The 22,837-nt window shown below is 38.8% G+C and overlaps 1 protein-coding gene across 1 annotated transcript in view; it reads right to left on the reverse strand.

Moving 5' to 3' along the window:
• CKAP2L (cytoskeleton associated protein 2 like) overlaps positions 1-22,554 on the reverse strand; it is a 37,361-nt gene extending 14,807 nt beyond the window's left edge. Inside the window, exons 1-5 of the mRNA XM_014852740.3 lie at positions 22,435-22,554; positions 20,667-20,733; positions 19,266-19,317; positions 3,680-4,929; positions 248-455 (exon numbers count right to left, since the gene is read on the reverse strand). Coding sequence (XP_014708226.1) covers positions 248-455; positions 3,680-4,929; positions 19,266-19,317; positions 20,667-20,733; positions 22,435-22,465 — 1,608 coding nt within the window. The 5' untranslated portion in view covers positions 22,466-22,554. The remainder of the gene's footprint in view (positions 1-247; positions 456-3,679; positions 4,930-19,265; positions 19,318-20,666; positions 20,734-22,434) is intronic.
• Positions 22,555-22,837: the final 283 nt, after the last annotated feature.

A 22,837-nucleotide genomic window follows, 5' to 3' on the forward strand; every position in this document is an offset into this window, starting at 1 on the left:
ATAGTAATAGTCATTATGATAACTGTATGAGATAATATAAGTGCTTAGAACGGTGCCTGGTATACAAGAGCCATTATTCAAGTGTCCATTATTATTATTCCTATTATTATTCTTCTCCTGTATTAAAAAGAGTAGCTAACTTTCTGCACAGACAGAGGTTATCTCTCTTACACTATATTTAAGACAAATGTTTGAAAACTCTCAGACTCAGGGTCCAAAGCTTCGGGAGCTTATCCTCCTCACTCACCCCTTCAATGAGCTGCAGACATTCTGTCAGAGCGTTGTTAATTTTATTGGACAGTTCAAGTTGTGCTTTCTTTTCTTCCTCTTCTTTTTCCATACTCTTCCAGAATGAAACATTCATTTCCTCTATTATTTTTCTTTTTGTTTTAAGTTCCATAGGAGGCCGTTTATAGATTTTCCCCTTAGATTTCTGCCATTCTTCCAGTTGTTTCCTGTTATGCAATTAAAGGGGGGAGGACGGTTTTAGGTATTTTTTTGTACATAGTCAAGATCTAAAGTATATGACATGCACAGATTATCACTAAACACCTTCAACTACAGACAAAGTCAGGAGAATGGAATTAAAAACAGTTTACAAATGGGTAATGGCAGCACTGGTTACCCACGAGCCTTGAGAAGGTAGGAGCCAGAGGGATTAGAAGGATGACAAGTGGCTAGCATCTTTAAATTTCTTGACTTCAGGATTATTCTTATTTTCCTCTGAAAATTTTCATTTCATCTCTATGTACCTCTGATACTTGCTTTCTGAAGACATCCCTCCACCTCTGAGATCACTAACTCAGCACTCCATTTCTCTCACCATTAGCTTTCTATCTGCCACTCAACCAGACCAACCAAACCTGCATTCTGCCCTCAACAGGGTCTTAACTCCTCAAAGTGACTCACTTTGCCCAGTTCCTTAGCACTCTCCTGACCACTCATGACCTCTTTTTTTCCTGAGCAAGATCAATAATTTCATTGCTCTTTTCTTAAGTAGCTGGCCTCTGATGGTACCAAGTCCTAATCCTTGCTTTCCCCTACTGTTCACCTTCTCTGCTCCTCCTTCTACGCAGTCAATAGACTACTGTTGGCGGGGGCACCAAGACATGTAGGCCCAAGTGTTTGGATGTAGGCTCTTTAGCTTCTTTAAATTATAACTACACGTTTGTGACTCATAAATGTAGATTTCAGCCCAGATCTCTCCCTAGAGTCCCAAACGTTGTAAAACCACTGCCTAGCTGATATCTTTTATTTGATGTCTGGCAGACATTTCAAATTTAATATTGTTCAAAACAAATCTCTTGATTTTCATCCTCGAGTCTCTTTCTAAACAGCCTTCCCTACATTGGTCAACAGTACCCTAATCTACCCAGCTGCTAGGACCTAAAACTAGGAGTTGTCTTTGAATAGTTCTTTTTTTCTCCCACATCTGACACATCACCGTATAGTCAGTATTACTTCCATCTTCACTACCACCATCCTAGTCCATATCATTTCACCTTCTGCCTGAAACGCTGCAGCAGCCTCCTAATCATCTCCTTGCTCCCACTCTAATCCTTACCAAATTCATCCTGTGTACAGCAGCTTGAATGATCTTTAAATGTAAACCACACTGAGTCACTGCCAGGAACTTCCCATGACTCTTGGAATAAAATTCAAAATGTTTTCCATGGCCAAAAGGTGCAGTGTAATTTGACTCCTGCCTGCCTCTCCAACCCCACGTCATACCACTCTCCCCATCACCCACCACCCTCCAGGAGCTCTAACATCCTTTCAATTACTTGACCCAAGCTCATTCCTGCCTCAGGGTCTTGCATTATCAGTCTTCATTCCTCTGCTCAAATGACATCTCCTTGAAGAGGTAATTATCCATAATTACTCTGTTTTATTTAATCAATGTGTTGATTTTCTATCTTCTCCACTAGAAGGCAAGCTCTATGAAACCTTGGGTGTCCCAGTGCCTAGCATAGTGTCTGGAACACACAGCTGTTTAATAACATACAGTAAAATTCACCTTTTTTAGTGTATAGTTCTGTGAGTCCTTGACAAATGCTTGAAGTCGTGTAACCTTAACTATAATCAAGATATAACACCCTCAAAAATTCCCTCATGCTCCTTGGTGGTCAGCTCCGCCCCCATCCCTAGTTCCTGACAATCACGGATCTGTTTTCTGTCCTTATAGTTTTGCTTTTTCCAGAATGTCAATAACTAATTAACCCTCGTTTCTCTCCTTGACTACAGAGCACAATCCATACAGTGCTTATTTCAGCCCCAATTGCTTCCCTTTCACCTTCATTCCAACTTCCTCTGTTTAATGATAGAAGCTGAGACATCTGGCATGTTTCTTCTATGTTCCTGGCATTCTTCCTATCTCCTTATCTTTCCTTCTAATCATAAATGAAGAGGGAACTTGCCTTTCTAAAGCTAACTTATTCCTTGGGCTTCAATGCCATGATCTCATTATTCTAATACTTTCCAAACTTACACCAGAAAAAAGCTCCATAAGGTTAGAGACTGTGTCTGCATGCTCAGTGCTCTATCTCCTAGTGCCTGGTACATTGTAGGTGCCGAAGGAACACTCAAGGAATGATTGAGTGATCTACCCCTCTCCACAGACTCCTTCTGTTTTGTAATCAAACATGACCAACACTCCACACACTATCTTAAGATCCATCATCTGTTATCTGGTCTAGACTGTGAGCTCCAGGCTAGGGACCCTGACTTCCTCATTCATCAGCTCACGGTCTTTGCACTTGCAAACTTTCATGTTTTTGCTCAGGAGCTTCATCCTTCTTGGCACTGTCCTTTTCTCAGCCCAGATGTCATTGTTGAAAGCAGCCCCCCCTGACTTTTCTATCTAAAGAAGTCATCCCAGCCCCACTCAGTCACATCACCCTGAATTAAGCTGTTTATTTTTTGTCTCTTCAGGAGGGCAGAGAGCTTGTCGGTAGTGCTCAGGGCTGTATTTAGAGAACAAACCCTTCCCTCACTTCACCCTGCTACACCTTTTAGATACCATCTAATTTTACATGTCCCTTTCACCCTTGTCAGGAGTCTCATTTTCTACTCCAACCACGTGTACAACAGGTGCTTCTCCTGAGAGATTTACCACAGTATGAGACTGGTCCTGTCACTGTATGTCAGGTCCTGTGCAGAAAGTGTATCAAATCCTTTGGCTCAGTTTCAAGCATCATGTATGTTAATGTTAACCCCCAGCAACCCGAGCTCCTGATTTCTACCATTTGAACTCTGTATGTGAACTGATTGCTCCTCTCTGCCTTAGCTTACTTTCCTAAACCTGGCCTGCTCAGGCTCATGGAAGTTTCCTGTTCCTTCTTTGTTGATAACTTTTCTGGATTTAACCATTGCTCTGTAAACTCACTACTCTGGCTCCTCTTACCCTGTCCTCTTCTATCGATGTTCAGTCCCTTCAGGATACTTCTTGCATGAATACTCTACATCTGCAACCTCTATTTCTTACTCAATTACTCTGTTTCAATTTCTCCTTAAAAATAAATTACTTCAAACATACAGAGAATTATAGAGAATAATTTATAACACATGTATGTTCCACTCAGCTCTATCAAGTCTTAATGTTTGTTTGACCGAGGATTCCTGATGGTCAATTTGCCTAAATCATCTTAAATTGCAAAATTTTGGAATTAAAGCAAAGTACCTTCGATCCTCTGCTGTGGTCTTCTTCTTAATATTTGGATTAGTTTGAGTCCCATTTGGGAATCTTCTTCCACTTATGGTTGTGTCACTAGCTTGTGTTTTGGGAGCTGTCTGGTTTAGAAAATGGTTCCGGGGAAGAGCCTTTTTCAACTTGGAGTCCAAAGTCCATGTTTTTTGGTGACAGCTGTTGTTAGATTTATTCTCACTGGGTCCATTTGTTCTTATGCTAGGGGTGCTTGGAATGACTGAATTAAAGCTGCCAACTGTCATATTAGGCCTTTGGCTTGTGGCTTTTGATTTTTTCAGTACACATGACATCTGAGGTCTAAAATAAGGTTGAGTGGACTTCTGATCTTGCTTAGTGTTTGGATGTCTGTCGTTACATCCTCCCTGAAGCACACTGGGGTATGGCCTGGGTTTGGTATGTTTTTCTTTCTGTTCAGTAACAGTATATGACTGCAACTTAGTTTCATTTGGTCTTTCATATCTAGTCCTATTAACCTTGATATCCTTGACCACTGGTTTCTTTGATGCTTGAATTCTACTAAGGGTCTGAACAACGTGAGAGGAAACTGTCTTTTGGGGTTTTACTCCTGGTCTTGCAAGATGTGCTCCTCTAGAGAGTTGCTGTGACTTTACTGGAGGAATCCTGATTTGCGTTTCTCCAACAAATTGCTTATTATTAACTCTGTCTTTCAGAACAGCACTATTTACTGAACTTTTGCCCATGGCTCGTTTAGGAGCCAAACTGCTCTTGGTTTGATTATAAGAGTTAGTCTTTGGCTTACTTTTGGTCCGTAATTCAGGATTTGGCTTCCTCTCAGAGTGTGGTAAGGTTTGGGGCAAGTTCTCTTTATTTACTTCTTTTAGAAAGCTATCCAAGGATTCCTTTTCAACATAGACATTGTCCACAGAGTCTGTGCATTTAGCACTTCCTTGATCTGTTACCTGCTGCTTTGTAGTTTTCAATTCCTGTGTATTAAGTGACCCCACAGTTTTTCTTGACAGTTCTCCAGCAGTGGATGATCCAGCGTCATGCTGTTGTTGACTTTTGCTAGAAGGCTGACAGTTTGGGTTCGAAGAAACACATCCTGAAGTCAGCCTTTTGTCTAGAGGTTTTGGAGGCTCCAACTTTGACTTCTGGGACCCTGTGATATTAGAAGGTCTGGGCTGAAGTTTAATGCTGACGGGTCTTGTCGCTTTGACAGGCAAAGCAACACGGCTGGTGACATCCTCTTTGGGTCTAATAGTCTAAAAAGACAAAGAAAAATATCAAAAAGTAAATTCATAAGAATAGCTGACTGTTTATAAAATAAAAAAATTAGTTATTTTATTTGGAATTTCATTTAAGAAAGTTGAATCCTGAGAAAATAAAGCCTCACTAGTAGGTAATTTGTATAACTTGAGTTCCTATCAGAAATATATCAGAATCTTTTAGCTTGATAGAATTAAGAAGAGATGCAATAAACGTACAAAAATTGCTGTTTAAAAATAAATTTTCCTCAATTGAACAAGTATTTGCTGTATGCCTATTATGTCCCAATGAAGTGTCCTTTTAGGGACTCTGGAAAGATACATACATAATAAATGTGTTATGTTAGGGTAGTTCCCAAGTTCTTTCTAGTACTTTGTATTGATACACTAACATTTTTAAAACAATACTGCCTTTGTAAGGGTAACAGACCTTGCTCTCATCCCTGGACATCACTGGCAAGGGTAGGTGGTAGATGCTGGGAGGCCGGAGGTACTTTGGAACAGCTCTCAATAAACTTCTAACATGTTAGGAAGTCATATTTGTGAAGTCACACAGGGTTTTAAGGTTAGATTCTGTTATTAACAAGTAAATCTTTCAGTGATGTGATTTAATTTTGGACAAGAAGGGTAGGACTAGGTTACAGAGAACTTTAAAAAGTAGGGAGCAGAGTTTAGAATTGATGTGGCAAACAATAAGAGCAAGCCACTGTGGATTCCGGAGCATCTGCACTGAAAGCAATCACTCAGAAAGGAGAATTTGGCAGTGATTTGTAGAATACATGTCTCCAGGAGAAGATATGGGAATGCTAGGGTTACCACTCTCTATTTTTGATTCAATAATATTGTTAAGAATGACTATGTAAACTTTGTGAGTGTGTACAGGAACTCTGTGGCCAGAACCACTTGGCATTATGGGCAAAGAGACGTCCACCCTAGTATAGTATGAGTATGTGTAGTGTTGCTGGGGGTGGGATAAGGAAGGGTTGGGAGTGGCAGGCAGAGAGATGGATTGTATACCCATATGGCTATAGCTGGGTTAGGTTATCCTTTGAGCCCCAATATTTAAATCGACCTCTGATCTCTCCGTTATTGCTTACTGAAGAGGCAGGGACGTTAGTATGAAAATTTCCAAACGTGCTATTTCTCAGTTGTTCTTTAAAAAACGGAGATATAATTTGCATCCTACAAAATTGACCATTTTAACATGTATAATTCAGTCGGTTTTAGTATATTCACAAGGTTGTACAAACATTGCCACTATCTAATTCCACATTTTCATTATCCAGAAAGAAATCCCATACTTGTTAGAAGTCATTCCCCATTTCCTTCTCCCCATAGACCCTGGCAACCATTAATCTACTTTCTACAGATTTGTCTATTCTGGACACTTCACATAAATGGAATCATACAATATGTGGCCTTTTGTGTCTGGTGTCTTTCACTTAGCATAATGTTCTCAAGATTCACTCACGTTGTTGCATGTATCAGTACTTCATTACTTTATTTTTTATTTTTATTTATTTATTTATTTTTAAAGATTTTTTAATTTTATTTTTTCCTTTTTCTCCCCAAAGCCCCCCGGTACATAGCTGTATATTCTTTGTTGTGGGTCTTTCTGGTTGTGGTATGTGGGACGCTGCCTCAGCGTGGTTTGATGAGCAGTGTCATGTCCATGCCCAGGATTCGAACCAACGAAACACTGGGTTGCCTGCAGCGGAGCGCGCAAACTTAACTACTCGGCCACGGAGCCAGCCCCTATTTTTTAATTAATAAACTTTATTTTTTAGAGCAGTTTTAGGTTCAAAGCAAAACTGAGAGGAAAGTACAGAGAGTTCCCATATACTCCTTGTCCCTACTTAGGTACTTCGTTACTTTTTATGGCCGAATAAATATTCCATTGTATGGATACACCACATTTTGGTATCATTCATCAATTGATGGACACTTGGGTTGCTTTCACTTTTTGCCTATTATGAATAATGTTGCTATGAACATTTGTTATAAGTTTTTGTGTGAGCATCTATTTTCAGTTCTTTTGGGTATATACCTAGGAGTGGAATTCCTGGGTCATATGGTAACTCTATGTTTAATTTTTGAGGAATTGCTGTTTTCCAAAGTGGCTGACCCATTTTACATCCCCACCAGAATAGAGAAGGGTTCTAAATTCTTCACATCCTCCTCAACACTTATTATCTGTCTTTTTGATTATCACCATCCTAAAGGGTGTGAAGTAGTATCTCGCTGTGGTTTTTATTTGCATTTCCCCGATGGCTAATGATGTTCAACATCTTTTCATGTCCTTATTGGCCCTTTGTAGATCTTCTTTGGAGACATGTCCATTCAGATCCTTTATCCATTTCAACATTGGGATAGCTGTCTTTTAATCATTGAGTTCTGAGAGTTGTTTATATATCCTGGATAGTAGGCCCTTATCATATATATGATTTGTAAATATCTTCTCCCTTGTATAGTTTTTATATCTTTATTTTAGATCACCCTGACCTTACTAGCTTATTGTAGGTGGCAGAACTGATCACCCAGTTTCAAGCACTTAATTGAAAGAGAAAAACTGGACTCAGAAGAATCATTAAGCTAGTGGAATAGCCTGCCATAAATATGCAAATACAGACCTGTGGAGCTGAAAGAGATTTTAGAGATCATTAAGTTGAGCCCCTCCATTTGAGAAGGAAAGAAAACTGCCCAAAGTTAGGCAGGGTGTTAGAGGCAGGCGTGGAGCTAGCACTTCAGTCTCTCACTCCCGGTCTCTGACAACTCACCCCAGAACTGATGGATCAATTGATTCAAACTGAATTTGGTCACTTCATTCTGTACATATGAAGCCAGAGAAGGGTGAGAATTCACAAAGGAAATGACTAGGTTTAAACCAAGAGAGATTCACTAAATGTATACTAGGTACTGTGCTGACTCTAAGGGGATACAAAGGTGAAAGGAGATGACATCTGCCCCTGAAGAGCTCTAATACAAAAGATACATACTGAAAAGAAATCATGATATGACGTAATTTGTATTTACTATAATTATAAATAATTCAGCAAAAGAAGATAAATGTTAGCAATTTTGATGAATAATTATTAAACATAAAAAGTAAAATTTTTTCCATAAAGAAATGGAAATATATCTCTTAATGAGTTGGTTGGAGCTTACCCCTCACAATTAGTTCATGTATTCATTGGGAGACCCTATATTTTTTATTGATAAGAAATTTTATACCTTTTAAGATTTGAGGTCTGCATACACTTTATTCATTTTCTTTTTTTTTTTTTTAAGATTTTATTTTTTCCTTTTTCTCCCCAAAGCCCCCCAGTACACAGTTGTATATTCTTCATTGTGGGTCCTTCTAGTTGTGGCATGTGGGACGCTGCCTCAGTGTGATTTGATGAGCAGTGCCATGTCCGTGCCCAGGATTCAAACCAACGAAACACTGGGCCGCCTGCAGTGGAGTGCGCAAACTTAACCACTCGGCCACAGGGCCAGCCATATTCATTTTCTTTTTAAATAAAAACACTATGAGACACCATCGTGGCGGCATAAGAGGTTCCCTTTGTCTCTCTCCTTCAATCTATAGTAAGTAAAAACAGCCATAAGCCAATGAAGGCTAAATTGCCTAAAACACCAGGATGCCAGAGAGATACACACATTGGTTTGGTATGCATGAAGGTGGTTGGATTGGAACACATAAAGGAGGCAAAACGGAGGAACAGCAGAGGCAGTGCCCAGGACCCTGAGCCAGCCTCCCCTAGCCCCAGAGAACCTGATGGGCAGCAGCAGAGGCGTGTGTACGACTGTGGTGGCACCTGTGGTCACAGGGAGCAAAGCAGCAGTGGAGGCAGAACCCCATGATCCTGGACCCCTGGCCAGGACTCAGAGCCTGATAGCAGCAGTGGAGATGCACACACGACTCTGACATCCCAACTGTAGTGGTGCCTCTGGTCATAAGGTAATGGACGCTAGCAGAGGTGGTACCCTGCAAACATGGTTCCCTCCCTCAACCAGGCTAGCAGAGTTTCTGACCCAGGTGATCCCAGAAGCAACAGAAGCATCAGCCATCCCTGTATCCCTGGTGGTGAAGCTAGCAACTGCAGTGGTAACAGCAAGGCATCAGTAACTCCCAGAGTTGCAGGTTGCAACGAGAGTACTAGCAACACTCTGAAGAGAGGCGGTGGAGGGTGGAACTTGTCAATCCTGAAATATAACGAGAAGCAGCTTGGGTAAGAGAAACCAAAAACTAGCACTATAGTGCCACCTACTGAAAAACAAAAGAAAGGCCTCTAATCTCCAACTGGTTGAAAAGTTTAAATCAAAACAAACAAAGCTGTACCTAAATAAGAAAAGTGTTTGCTATGACAAATACACCAGTAGAGGAATAACTCAACAAGTATCACAAAAAGCCAAAACACAGCATCACAAAAAGAAAATAACAATTCTCCAGAAACTAAACATAAAGTCATGGAAGATTGTGATCTAACTGATAAAGAATTCAAAACAGCTGTCACAAAGAAATTCAATGAGTTACAAGAAAACTCAGAAAAGGCAGTTCAATGAGTTCAGGAATAAAATCAACGAACGGAAAGAATACTTTACTAAAGAGATTGAAACTCTGAAAAAGAACCAAACAGAAACTCTGGAGCTGAAAAATCAATAAATGAGATGAAGTATGTATTAGAAAGCACTGGAAATAGAGCAGACCATATGGAAGACAGAATTAGCGAGCTTGAAGTTAGAAATCTAGAAATGATGAAGGTAGAAGAGGAGAGAGAACTAAGATTTTTACGAAATGTAGAAATGCTATGAGAATTATCTGACTCCCTTAGAAAGGGTAACATAACAATAACAGGTATCCCAGCAAGAGAAGAGAAAGGGAGCAGAGAGCTTATGTAAAGAAATAATAGCGGAGAACTTCAGGGGAAGGAACTGGGTATACAAATCCATGAAGCTAACAGAACACCCAATTATCTCAATTGCAAAAAGATCTTCTCCAAGATACATGACAATAAAACTGTCAAAAGTCAATGACAAAAACGTGTATTAAAGGGAGTCAAGGCATAAAAACCAATAACCTAGAAGCCCATTAAGCCACCAGAAGAAGCTCTACAGGTCAGCAGAGAGTGGGATGATATATTCAAAGTACTGAAAGATAAAAAGCATCAGCCAAGAATACTCTAACCAGCAAAGTTATCTTTCAGACATGAAGGAGAAATACAGGCTTTCTCAAACAAACAAAAGCTGAGAGAGTTCATCATCACTAGATCTGTCTTACAAGAAATGTTGAAAAGGACTCTCCTACCTGAAACAAAAGACAAAGGTAGACAAAACTTTGAGTAAGGTGATAAACGGAAAGAATCAGAAAATTGCAACTCTATATTAGAATAGGTTAGTAGACACTTAAGCATAACACAAAGGCTAAAGAGAAAAGAAGCATTAACAACAACTATAACCATTGCAATTTGGTAAAAAACCTCATAATTGAAAAGGGATAATTTGTGACAACAAAAATACAGAAGGGGAAGAGGAAAAGGACAGAACTTCCATAGGGAAATGAAGATAAGATGCTATGAGCAGAAAAAGGACTATCTTATCTATGAGACCTTTTATACAAACGTCATGGTAACTACAAATCAAAAATTCAGAGCAGAGATGAGAAATATAAAAAAAGGGGAAACTGAGAAAAACATCACAGAAAATCACTAAACTGAAATGGCAGGCAGAAACAAAAGGAAAAAGAAACAATGGACATACAGAGCAACCGGAAAACTAAACATAACTGGCAGTATTAAGTCCTCATATATCAATAATTATCCTAAATGTAAATGGACTGAATTCACCAATCAAAAGAAACAGAATGACTGGATGGATTAAAAAATAAGACCCAACAATATGCTGCCTCCAGGAGATTCATCTCAGCTCTAAAGATAAACCTAGGCATAAAGTGAAGGGATGCACGAGGATACTCCAAGAAACAGCAACCAAAAGAAAGCAGGTGTAGCCATACTTACGTCAGACAAAATAGACTTCAAGCCAAAAAAGATAATAATAGACAAAGACAGAGATTCTAAAATGTTAAAAGGGATAGGCCATCAATAAGACATATTTATGAATATATATGCACCTAACATAGGAGCACCAAAGTACATAAAGCAATTATTAACAGACCAAAAGGGAGAAATTGACAGTAACACAATAATAGTAGAGGACTTTAATACCCCACTTACATCAATGGATAGACAGTCCAGACAGGGAGTCAACATGGAAACAGTGGCCTTAAATGAAACATTACACCAAATGGACTTAATAGATATATATATAGAACATTCCATCCAAAAGGAGCAAAATACACATTCTTTGTAAATGCACATGAAACAGTCTTGAAGACAGACCATATGGTTGGAAACAAAACAAGTCGCAATAAATTTAAGAAGACTGAAATCATATTAAGCATCTTTTCTGACCACAACGATATGAAACTAGAAATCAACTACAAGAAGAAAGCTGGAAAAGTCACAAGTGTGTGGAGACTAAGCAACATACTACTGAACTATTGGATCAATGAAGAAATTAAGGAAGAAGTCAAAAAATACCTGGAGACAAATGAAAACGAAAACACAACATACCAAAATCTATGGGATGCAGCAAAAGCAGTACTAAGAGGAAAGTTTACAGTAATACAGATTCACCTCAAGAAACAAGAAAAATCTCAAATAAACAACCTAACATTACACCTAAAATAAGAAAAAGAACAAATAAAGCTTCAAGTCAGTATAGGGAAGGAAATAATAAAAATCAGAGCGGAAATAAATGACATAGAGACTAAAAAGACAATAGAAAAGATCAATGAAATGAAGAGCTGTTCTTTGACAAGATATACAAAATTGACAAACTTTTAGCTAGATTCACTAAGAAAAAAAGAGAGAAAGCTCAAATAAATAAAATCAGAAATGAAAGATGAGAAACTACAATGGATAGTGCAGAAATACAAAAGACTATAAGAGTATATTATGAAAAGCTATATACGAACAAGTTGGATGACCTAGAAGAAATTGATAAATTCTTAGAATCATAAGATTCTTCCAAAACTGAATCAAGAAGAAATAGAGAATCTGAATAGACTGATCACTAGTAAGAAGATTGAAATAGGAATAAAAAACCTCCCAAAAAACAAAAGTCCAGGACCAGATGGCTTCTCTGGTGAATTCTACCAAACATTTAAAGAAGATTTAATACCTATCCTTCTCAAATTCTTTGAAAAAATTGAAGAGGAAAGGAGGCCTGTAGCTCATTTTATGAGGCTAACATTACCCTGATACCAAAAACAGACAAGGACAAGACAAAAAAAGAAAATTACGGGCCAATATCGCTGATGAACATAGATGCCAAAATCCTCATCAAAATATTAGTAAGTCAAATACAACAATACATTAAAAAGATCATACACTGTGATCAAGTAGCATTTACTCCAGAGATGCAGGGATGGCTCAACATCTGCAAATCAATTAACGTGATACACCACATTAACAAAATGAAGAGTAAAAAATCACATGATCACCTCAATAGATGCAGAGAAAGCATCTGACAAGATATAGCATCGATTTATGACAGAAACTCTACATAAAATGGGTATGGAAGGAAGGCACCTCAATATAATAAAGGCCATATATGACAAACCCACAGCTAACATCATTCTCAACAGAGAAAATCTGAAAGCTATCCCTTTAAGAACAAGAACAAGACAAGGATGCCCACTTCCCATCACTCTTGTTTAACATAGAATTGGAAGTCCTAGTCAGAACAATGGCTCTGCCTGCAAGAAAAAGAAATAAAAGGGATCCAAATTGGAAAGGAAGAAGTGAAACTGTCACTATTTGTAGATGGCATGATTTTATAGATAGAAAACCCTAAAGAATCCATGAGAAACTATTAGAAATAATAAATGAATACAGTAAAGTTGTGGGATACAAAATCAACATACAAAAATCAGTCGCATTTCCATACACTAACATGAAGTAGCAGAAAGAGAAATTAAGAATACAATCCCATTTGCAATTGCAACAAAAAGAATAAAATACCCAGGAATAAATTTAACCAAAGAGGTGAAGGACCTGTACCTTGAAAACTATAAAACATTGTTGAAAGAAATTGAAAAAGACACAAAGAAATGGAAAGATATTCCATGCTCATGTATTGGAAGAATTAACATAGTTAAAATGTCCATACTTCCTAAAGCAATCTACAGATTCAATGCAATCCCCTATCAAAGTTTCAACAAAATTTTTCACAGAAATAGATCAAAGAATCCTAAAATTGATATGGAACAACAAATGACCCCAAACAGCCAAAGGAATCCTGAAAAAAAAGAATAAAGTTGGAGGTATCACAATCCTTGATTTCAAAATATACTACAAAGCTGTAGTAATCAAAACAACATGGTACTAGTCCCAAAACAGACACACAAATCAATGGAATAGAATCGAGAGCCCAGAAATAAACCCATACATGGGTTTATGGATAGCTAATTTTTGACAAGGGAGCCAGGAACAGACAATGGAGAAAGAAAAGTCTCTTCAATACATGGGAAAACTGGACAGTTAAATGCAAAAGAATGAAAGCAGACGACTATCTTACACCATACACAAAAATTTACTCAAAATAGATTAAAGACTTGAATGTAAGACCTGAAACCATGAAACTTCTAGAAGAAAACATAGGCAGTGTGCTCTCTGACATCAGTCTCAGCAGCATATTTTCAAATACCATGTCTGACCAGGCAAGGAAAACAAAACAGAAAATGAAAAAATGGAACTACATCAAACTAAAAAGCCTCTGCACAGCAAAGGAAACCATCAACAAAATGAAACGACAAGCTAACAATTGGGAGAAGATATTTGCAAACTATATATCTGATAAGAGATTAATATCCAAAATATATAAAGAATATATACATCTCAACAACAAAGAAACAAATAACCCAATTAAAAAATGGGCAAAAGATTTGAACAGACATTTTTCCAAATAAGATACACAGATGGCCAACAGGCACATAAAGATGTTCAACATCACTAATTATTAGGGAAATGCAAATCAAAACTACAATGAGATATCACCTCATGCCTATCAGAATGGCTATAATTAACAAGAGAAGAAATAAGTGTTGGAGAGGATGTGGAGAAAAGGGAACTCTCATACATTGATTGTGGGGAATGTAAACTGGTGCCCCCATGATGGAAAACAGTATGGAAATTTCTCAAAAAATTAAGAATAGAAGTACCATTTGATCCAGCTATTCCACTGCTGGGTATTTATCCAAACAATATGAAAACACGAAGGCATAAAGGTATATGCATCCCTATTTTCACTGCAGCATTATTCACAATAACCAAGACTTGGAAACAACCTAAGTGCCCATCAAGGGATGAAGAGATAAAAAGATGTATATACACAATGGAATACTACTCAGCTATAAAAAAAGATGAAATCTTGCCATGTGCGACAATATGGATAGACCTCGAGGGTATTATGCTAAATGAAATAAGTCAGAGGGAGAAAGTCAACATCATACTCAAAGGTGAAAAACAGAAAGCTATTTCTCTAGGAATAGAAACAAGACAAAGAAGCCCACTCTCACCACTCTTATTCAACATAGTATTGGAAGTTCTAGCCAAAGCAATTAGGCAAGAAAAAGAAATAAAAGGTATCCAAGTTGCAAAGAAAGTAGTAAAACTGTTGGCAATTCCAGATGACAGGATTTTATATATGGAAAATCTAAAGAATTCACCAAAAAAACTATCAGAAATAAGAAACAAATATAGTAAAGTTGCAGGGTACAAAATCAACATACAAAAATCAGTTGTGTTTCTATACACTAACAAAAACTAGCAGAAAGAGAAATCAATAATACAATCCCATTTATAATTGCAACAAAAAGAACAAAACACTTAGGAATAAATTTAACTGAGAAGGTGAAAGATCTGTACATTGAAAACTATTACACATTGTTGAAAGAAATTGAAGAAGACACAAAGAAATGGAAAGATGTTCTGTGCTCACAGATTGGAAGATTTAACATAGTTAAAATATCATTATTATCTAAAGCCATCTATAGATTCAAGGCCATCTCTATCAAAATCCCAATGACATTTTCCATGGAAATAGAGAGAAGAATCCTAAAATTGATATTGAACAACAAAAGACCCCTGAATAGCCAAAGTAATCCTGAGAAAAAAGAACAAAGCTGGAGGTATCCCACTCCCTGACTTCAAAATATAATACAAAGCTAGAGTAATCAAAACAGCATGACCCTGGCACAGAAACAGACTCACAGATCAATGGAACAGAATTGTGAGCCCAGAAATAAACTCACACATTGACAGACAGCTAATTTTCAACAAGGGAGCCAAGAATATACAATGGAGAAAGGAAAGTCTCTTCAATACATGGTGTTGGGAAAACTGGACAGTTAAATGCAAGAGAATGAAAGTAGATCACTATCTTACAGCATACACAAAAATTAATTCAAAATGCACTATAGACTTTAATGTAAGACCTGAAACCACAAAACTTCTAGAAGAAAATATAGGCAGTATACTCTTTGACATCGGTCTTGCAGGATCTTATTGGATATATCTTCTCAGGCAAGAGAAACAAAATATAGACAAATAGGACTACAGAAAACTAAAAAGCTTCTGTGCAGCAAGGCAACCATCAACAAAACAAAAAGACAACCTACCAATTGGGAGAAGATATTTGCAAATCATATATTTGATAAGAGGTTAATATCCAAAATGTATAAAGAACTCATACAACTCAACAACAACAACACAAATAATCTGATTAAAAAATGGATAGAGGATCTGAATAGACATTTTTCCAAAGAAGATATACAGATGGCAACAGGCACAGGAAAAGATGTTTGATATCATTAATTATGAGGGAAATGCAAATCAAAACCATATCACCTTGCGTCCATCAGAATGGCTATTATTAAAAAGACAAGAAATAACACGTGTTGGAGAGGATGTGGAGAAAAGGGAACCCTTGTATACTGCTGGTGGGAATGTAAATTGGTGTAGCCATGATGGAACACAGTATGGAGATCCCTCAAAAAGTTAAAAATATGACTACCATATGATACAGCCATACCACTTCTGGGTATTTGTCCAAAGAACACAAAAACACTAATTCAAAAAGATATATGCACCCCTATGTTTATTGCAGCATTATGTGCAAAAGCAAATACCTGGGAAACAACCTAAGTGCTCATCAACAGATGAATGTATAAAGATGATGTGGTATACAATGGAATACTCCTCAGCCATAAAAAAGATGAAAGCTTGCCATTTGTGAGAACATGGATGGACCTTGAGAGTATTATGCTAAGTGAAATAAGTCAAACGGAGAAATACAAATACTGTATGATTTCACTTGTATGTGGAAGATAAAAAAAAACAACCACATAGATACAGAGAACAGATTGGTGGTTACTAGAGGGGAAGGGAAGTTCGGGGAGGGTAAAGGGGGACATCTGTACAGTGATGAATGGAAATTAGACTTTTGGTGGTGAACCCAATGTAGTCTATACAGAAATAGAAATATACTGATGCTCACCTGAAATTTATATAATGTTATCAACCAATGTTACATTAATTAAAAAAAAACATTAATAAGTAGATTGGAATAGAAAATGTTTTGTTATAGTAGTAACAGTCAATTCTTTGAACTCATCCAGAAGCAGATGCTAAAAATCACATAGTGGGCCAGTCCTGGTAGCCTAGTGGTTAAGTTGGGTGCACTCTGCTTTAGTGGCCCAAGTTTGGTTCCTGGGCATGGACTTACACCACTCGTCTGATAGTGGCCATGTTGTGGCAGCGGCCCACATACAAAAAGAGGAAGATTGGCAGTGGATGCTAGCTCAGGTCGAATCTTGCTCAGCAAAAAAAAGAAAAAAAAATCACATAGTGATCTCTCAGCAAAAATTTATTTCTAATGTTCTACCAGATGACAGTGTTGAATGCAAAGAACTGGAAGCTACTTGAACTGTAAAAGGCTTTCTCAACTTCAACACCAGTATTTCAAATTGTCCCCTGATTTTGTACCTTGGAGGTATTTCCATTCCAGGGCAAAGTACCATATTAGGATTAGGGATGGGATGGCTAAGTGGTTTGTTTTAAATAAGCAGAGAAAAAGAGAACTGAAGACGGCTGGAGAAGGTGGGAGAAGGATGACAGTGCCAACGGAAGTGGGAAAGGAGAAACTGTATGAGAGGCACATTCTACAACAAATCAGTTTTAGGCAAAAGTGCATATGAAAGCTGAAGATCCGGAAAATTCTGTTAAAATGCCTACCTGTTGGAGATAATTTATGCACTTCCAGAGGAACATATATTCTAATCTGCAGACATTTCTAAATGTATTTTAATGTGCATCAACTCAATTCTTTCAAACAACTCTATGAGATATCTCCTATTACTCCATCTTACAGATAAAAGTTAAATATCTTGCCCAAGTCACTTAGAAAAGGAAGGAATTGGGATTCGGACCTAGGCAGTTTTTACCTATTATATATTACTGTTTCTCCACAAATTTAAGAGCTTGGCTCTAAGGAATCTTTTCAAATCTTTGTTCAATATGCTAAAACTCCTGTATAAGAACAGAAAAAGAAAAACTCTGTGTGTTCTTTTGAGTAGTAACACTGCAGGAAGAGTACATCAGAAAAGCTGTGTTCAAATCCTGGGTCTGACCTTACTGGATGTATCATTTTGGCCAAGTACTTAATCTCCTTGAGCCTCAGTCCTCTTATTTATAAAATGGGAATAATAATAACAATAATGATATCCACCTTCTAGGAAGGGTGCCATAATGTTCCAGTTTTCAGAGGATAGTTTTGATTTATGCTTGTTGGCCAACATAATTAACAGCATCTCCTTTTACTCTCAAAGGTATCTGGACATTAAATCATATGGCCACCCTTCTTAGGGAGTGTTTTAAATATTAATGGAGGTATTGTGTGCAAAGTATCTTGCCCAGTACCTGGATGATAATAAACACTCAAATGTTAGGTATTACAGTTAAGCATAAAAAACATTTTATAAATTGTAAAGCATTATACAATTGTAATGATGACTATTATTTGTGCAGTCATTTTAGTTTCTCCTAAGTTCCATATTGCCTTCCCCACTTCATTTTTATCTTCACAACTGTGTAAGACAGACAAGGTAGGAATCACCTCATTTAAGAGATGATTTACCGAAACCAGTATTATCAGTATTTAGAGAAGCCTCTGGGAACTCTGAATGAGGGCCTTTTCCAGCAGATTCTTCCTTTAAGACTTGCATGCTGCACTAGTTCAATCTGCATAAAGTAGAAGTATAACCCAATGATTCCCAACTGTTCACATCATTATGCCCCAATTTTGCCTTATATACATTTTCTACCCTCCACAGTGTCTAATGATGTCATGTGTACACATAACGTATATAGTCCATATATGACATACACGCCTATGCATAGAGGTGTATATGAATATACGTATATGTGCGTTTGTGTGTGTTTAGTGACTAAATCATTAAAACATTAAAATTGGCACAAATGTCTCACTTTGGGCATTATTATTTCAGTTACACTTTAGAACTTAGATAAAACTGTGATTTTAAAGATCAAAGGTAGGACTTTTGTTGATTATTTTATTGCAAATGAAGAATTTGTGTCACTTTCAGAAGGCTAATTTCTCCCATTTAAATCTTAAGTATGTTAGGATTCTTTACCATTCTGTCTACAATCTAGCTGAACTGAACGGATTAGGAAACATATTCTTGTTAAGTAGCTTGGAAGATCCAGCATAGGTGTTCTCTTTTAATGACTACTGAGCTATTTAACTTCATGGGAGCATACCAAAGTGGTTAAGGCCACAAACTCTCAGCTCTGTCACTTAATAGCTACGTGATCTTCGGAATTTACTTAACCATTCTGTGACTCAGTTCCCTCACCTGTAAAACAGGGCTACTAATAGTACTTACCTCATAAGGGCGTAAGGACTCAGTGAGTTAATGCAGGTCAGAAAAGTGCCAGACACACAGTAACTATTCAATATATGTTAGCTATTAAGAGGACAAACGTGCACTTAAGGATTTTCTTTTGGTTCACAAAACTGAACTACAACATGTTGTACTTTTCCAAAAATGATTGTCTCTTACTAAACCAAATTGTTTTTATAAATTTGTGAGAATTATCTTTGCAAAACAAGTTCTGTAGGTTGCTAACATCTTTATTACTTTTATTACTAATCATCCAAAATGGATATTTTTAAAAAGACTAATTTCTACTTACAGATTTAGAAGGTGGAGGATTAGGGCAATTATTCTTGGCTTTTAGATAAGGCCTATAAAAGAAAATAAGATTCATTCTTAGTACAGAAGGATCAGCAAGGCTTGGGAATTATAGTGATTAAGTTATTATGATCAGAATTTTAAATCACTAGAATTTCTTTACATGGTAAAATAAGTGAAAATTATATTCAGTAAAAAGTCTCCTTATCATCCCTTCCTTGGGCCTGTTATGTTACTCCTCAGTGACTACAACCGCTTTTATCCATGTTTTTTGTGATCCTTTCAGAGATGTCCTATGCATAAACACAGCATTATAACAATTTTAATGAAATAGATGTGTTTTCTTCATATTTGCATAGTCTTAACCACTCAAATATTATTCCCTGAACACTGTATTGTGCCAGGCACTAGAGGTACAATGCCAAATAAGATAATTACTTCTTTAAAAAATTTCCTTGTTTTAAGTATCTTCAAATACTGAATTTTTTGGGGGGGGGGTGGAGAGTGATATAATTAAAAAAACAGGCACATATGAAATCTAGCTAGTGAGACAGAAAATGCAAAAAAAAAATAGGAAAGTAGAGGAGAATTTAGAAGGATTCAATCTCCATTGATCAAAAACACTTGCCAGACCAACAGGGACTTTGATCATGACTTGATGTTTGTTTCTGCCATCTTGAACGCAAGCCCTGGAAGGGCAGGGACTTCTGTGTCTTGTTAAGCACCATTATCTCCAGAATCAAAAGTGACTGATACATTATAGGTAGTAAATAAACATTTGTTAAATAAATGAATCAGGTTTATTTAATCAAGGAAATAGAGTTGAATAAAAACCCAAAGTAAAAAGAAACTAAAATAAATGGTGAAGGTTAACTTTGTAAAAATTTATCATTTTCAAATAAAAACTCAGCAACATGGTGGGGAGAAAATAGATCGATACTAAACAAGAGGGATAAATAACACCACAAAGATGGCAAGATGGGGACAAAAGATAAAAGTGAAGCAGTCGTAGTCTGTCCACCTCAAGAGTAATGCTAAGAGAATGACCAAACAGCACAGGGTCATTCATCTCCTTGACCAAACACTCCCTTCAGGAGAATCACTTTCCCAGGAAAAAAAGCAGGGATAGGAGAAGCTTCCAGGATTGTAGGTAACACTGTAGACTCTCCGTTCCTTCCTTTGGAGACTGACACAGTAATAATTCTGAAATCTTTGCCAATGTACTAGATACTGCCCAGGGGTTTTTGTCATGCCTGGACTGAAATGCCCTTTTTGAGTAATCATAGGATCCCATCACAGTCTGAGTAGACTGCAAACCAAACGGCTATGTTTTGAAAAGGCTTTAAATTGCTATTAGCAACCAGGGCAACAAAACTCACATAACTGTGGGAGACGAACTCACTTGGTGTTTTGGCACTTCAGTTTCCCCTTGGCTGCCAGGTACTCCTGGAGCTTTCTCTGTCGCTCTTCTGCAAAACAGGCAAGCAAACAAACAACAGAACTTTAGCTTGATTTGGACCAGTTCATTTATATTCTAAAAGATGACACTTTTCTGTAATGATTTTGGCTTTGAATCATAATGTTATAAAGTCCCTAGCCCTGAAAATGTGCCTTCAAGTTAATATCAACAACAATATCATTTATATGCCACGTCCTATACTAAGCTCTTCACACTTGCATTACTTTCTTTAATCTGCACAACAATCATAGCAGGTATTTTAGAGTCTGAAATCTAAAGATGGTAAAGGATATGCCTAAAGCTACCCAGCTAATATGTGGCAAGGCCAGGATGTGAAACTGGGTTTATCCAACCCCAGAGCCCTTGCGCTTAGACACTGGTTCCTCGCCGCAACATATTATGCTTTGCATGAAGAAATTCTGTTACTCGCCCACCTGAGCTGGTGAGCCAGGTCTCATCTTACTAATTATGCTTTTTTCTGACAGGGATGATGATTTTTGCCATAAACCCTTACATGGTTTCCTTTGGGACCAAGGACAAAATAGGCCAGGTTAGGGGGTTCACGGCGAACATCTATCTAAATGGTGACTTTCTAAGCAAGGCATTTGTGAGGACATGAAAAGTCATTATTTTTGTCTTCAAGAAGTCGCAGTCTAGTAGCGGACATAAAATAAACGCAACAATAATAACAACATAAGGCAAAACCTGAGTGCCATAAGAGGGGGTCAAAGAAAGAATTACGGAGTTCAGAGGCAGGGACTGAGGGAGGGGAGGTGTAGGTGGTTGGAAAAGGCTAATATTTAATAAAGGGGGGACAAAAAGACCATAGGTGTGCATAACTACTCTTAACCTCATCTAAACTGAGTTGCTGTGTGTTTTGACATCTGGCTCCGATGCATCCCTAGGAGACAGCTGCAAGGATTACAACATTTTTGGGAGCAGGGGCTACCGGAGCCTGAGAGACTGGGCTGGAATCCCAGTTCTGTGACTTCGAGCAAGTTAGCAAGCCCTGTTGCTGCTAAGCCTATAAAATGGGGACAGAAATGCCCACCTTGAAGGGTCGTTATGTAGTGTCTAAGACAGTGCCAAGGACCTCGTAGACAGACAACAGGTATTATTACTGAAACCATCAAAACACCGTGCGCATCTTTGGGCAGGTGGCATCTGAGCAGGAGTATTTTAAAAGGCAGCAAAGGGCTCCAGGCACGTACAAGAGATCGGGGAACCCAGGACACTGAGGCTTCGGTGCAGAATTAACCCATCAACTTCCAGTGCGCGCAGGCTGGCGAGATGGAGAGGAAAAGGGCCCCGCGTTAGGGTCAGATCCCGCCTCTGGACAGCTGTCAAGCTCGGGCGGCGCAGCACACAGGACCACACCCTGGTTTGGCTCCAGGCGGAGCCAAACCTGTGTCGCAAGAGGCCTCGGGTTCTTTACCTAAACGGGGTGACCATGACGTCTTTTTGAAGAGCTGATGCAGGAGTCCCCGGAAGACGCCTGTGCGCCCAGCAGCCCCCACCCGGCCCAGACGTATCACCGGGGCCAGGCCTGGGCTCACGCCAGCGCTCCCAGGACTGGAAACGCCCAGCGGGATACAGAGGCAGGCAAGCGAGGGGACGGTAACTCCCGCGGAAAGAGCTCCCTGGGCCGCCTCCCTTCTTCCCCGCCCGTGCCCAAGGCCTGCAAGGCACAGGGGCGCACGGTCCTACTCACCGGCGGCGGCGGAGGGCGCGGGCCGCACCATGACTCCTCAGCAACAGTTTATCTTCCAAGGCCGCGCCTGAAGCTGAGCCGGCGCGCCGCGCGTCCGCCCGCTCTCATTGGCTCCGGTGGGTTTGAAACCCACCAGTTGGAAGCAGGGGAGGGCGGGACAAAAGGAAACAGACGCTTTGCGGTTGGCTCTGCCTCTCAAGCCCTTGCCTGGGGCCCTTTGATTGGAAGGACGAGCAGCGCCGTTGGCCATAGGGCGACAGGGAGAGCCGCAGGCCAACCCCGTGTGTGAGTCAACCTGGGCCGGTCTGAGGAGCCTGGGCGGGGCGGCGGGGCGGCCGGGGGGCGGCTGTGGTGTCGGTTACTCTGAGGGCTGCTGGGGCGGGTAGACAGGGCCGCCCCACTC

Source organism: Equus asinus, chromosome 6, assembly GCF_041296235.1.
Source record: "Equus asinus isolate D_3611 breed Donkey chromosome 6, EquAss-T2T_v2, whole genome shotgun sequence".
In the NCBI taxonomy this organism is placed as follows: domain Eukaryota; kingdom Metazoa; phylum Chordata; class Mammalia; order Perissodactyla; family Equidae; genus Equus; species Equus asinus.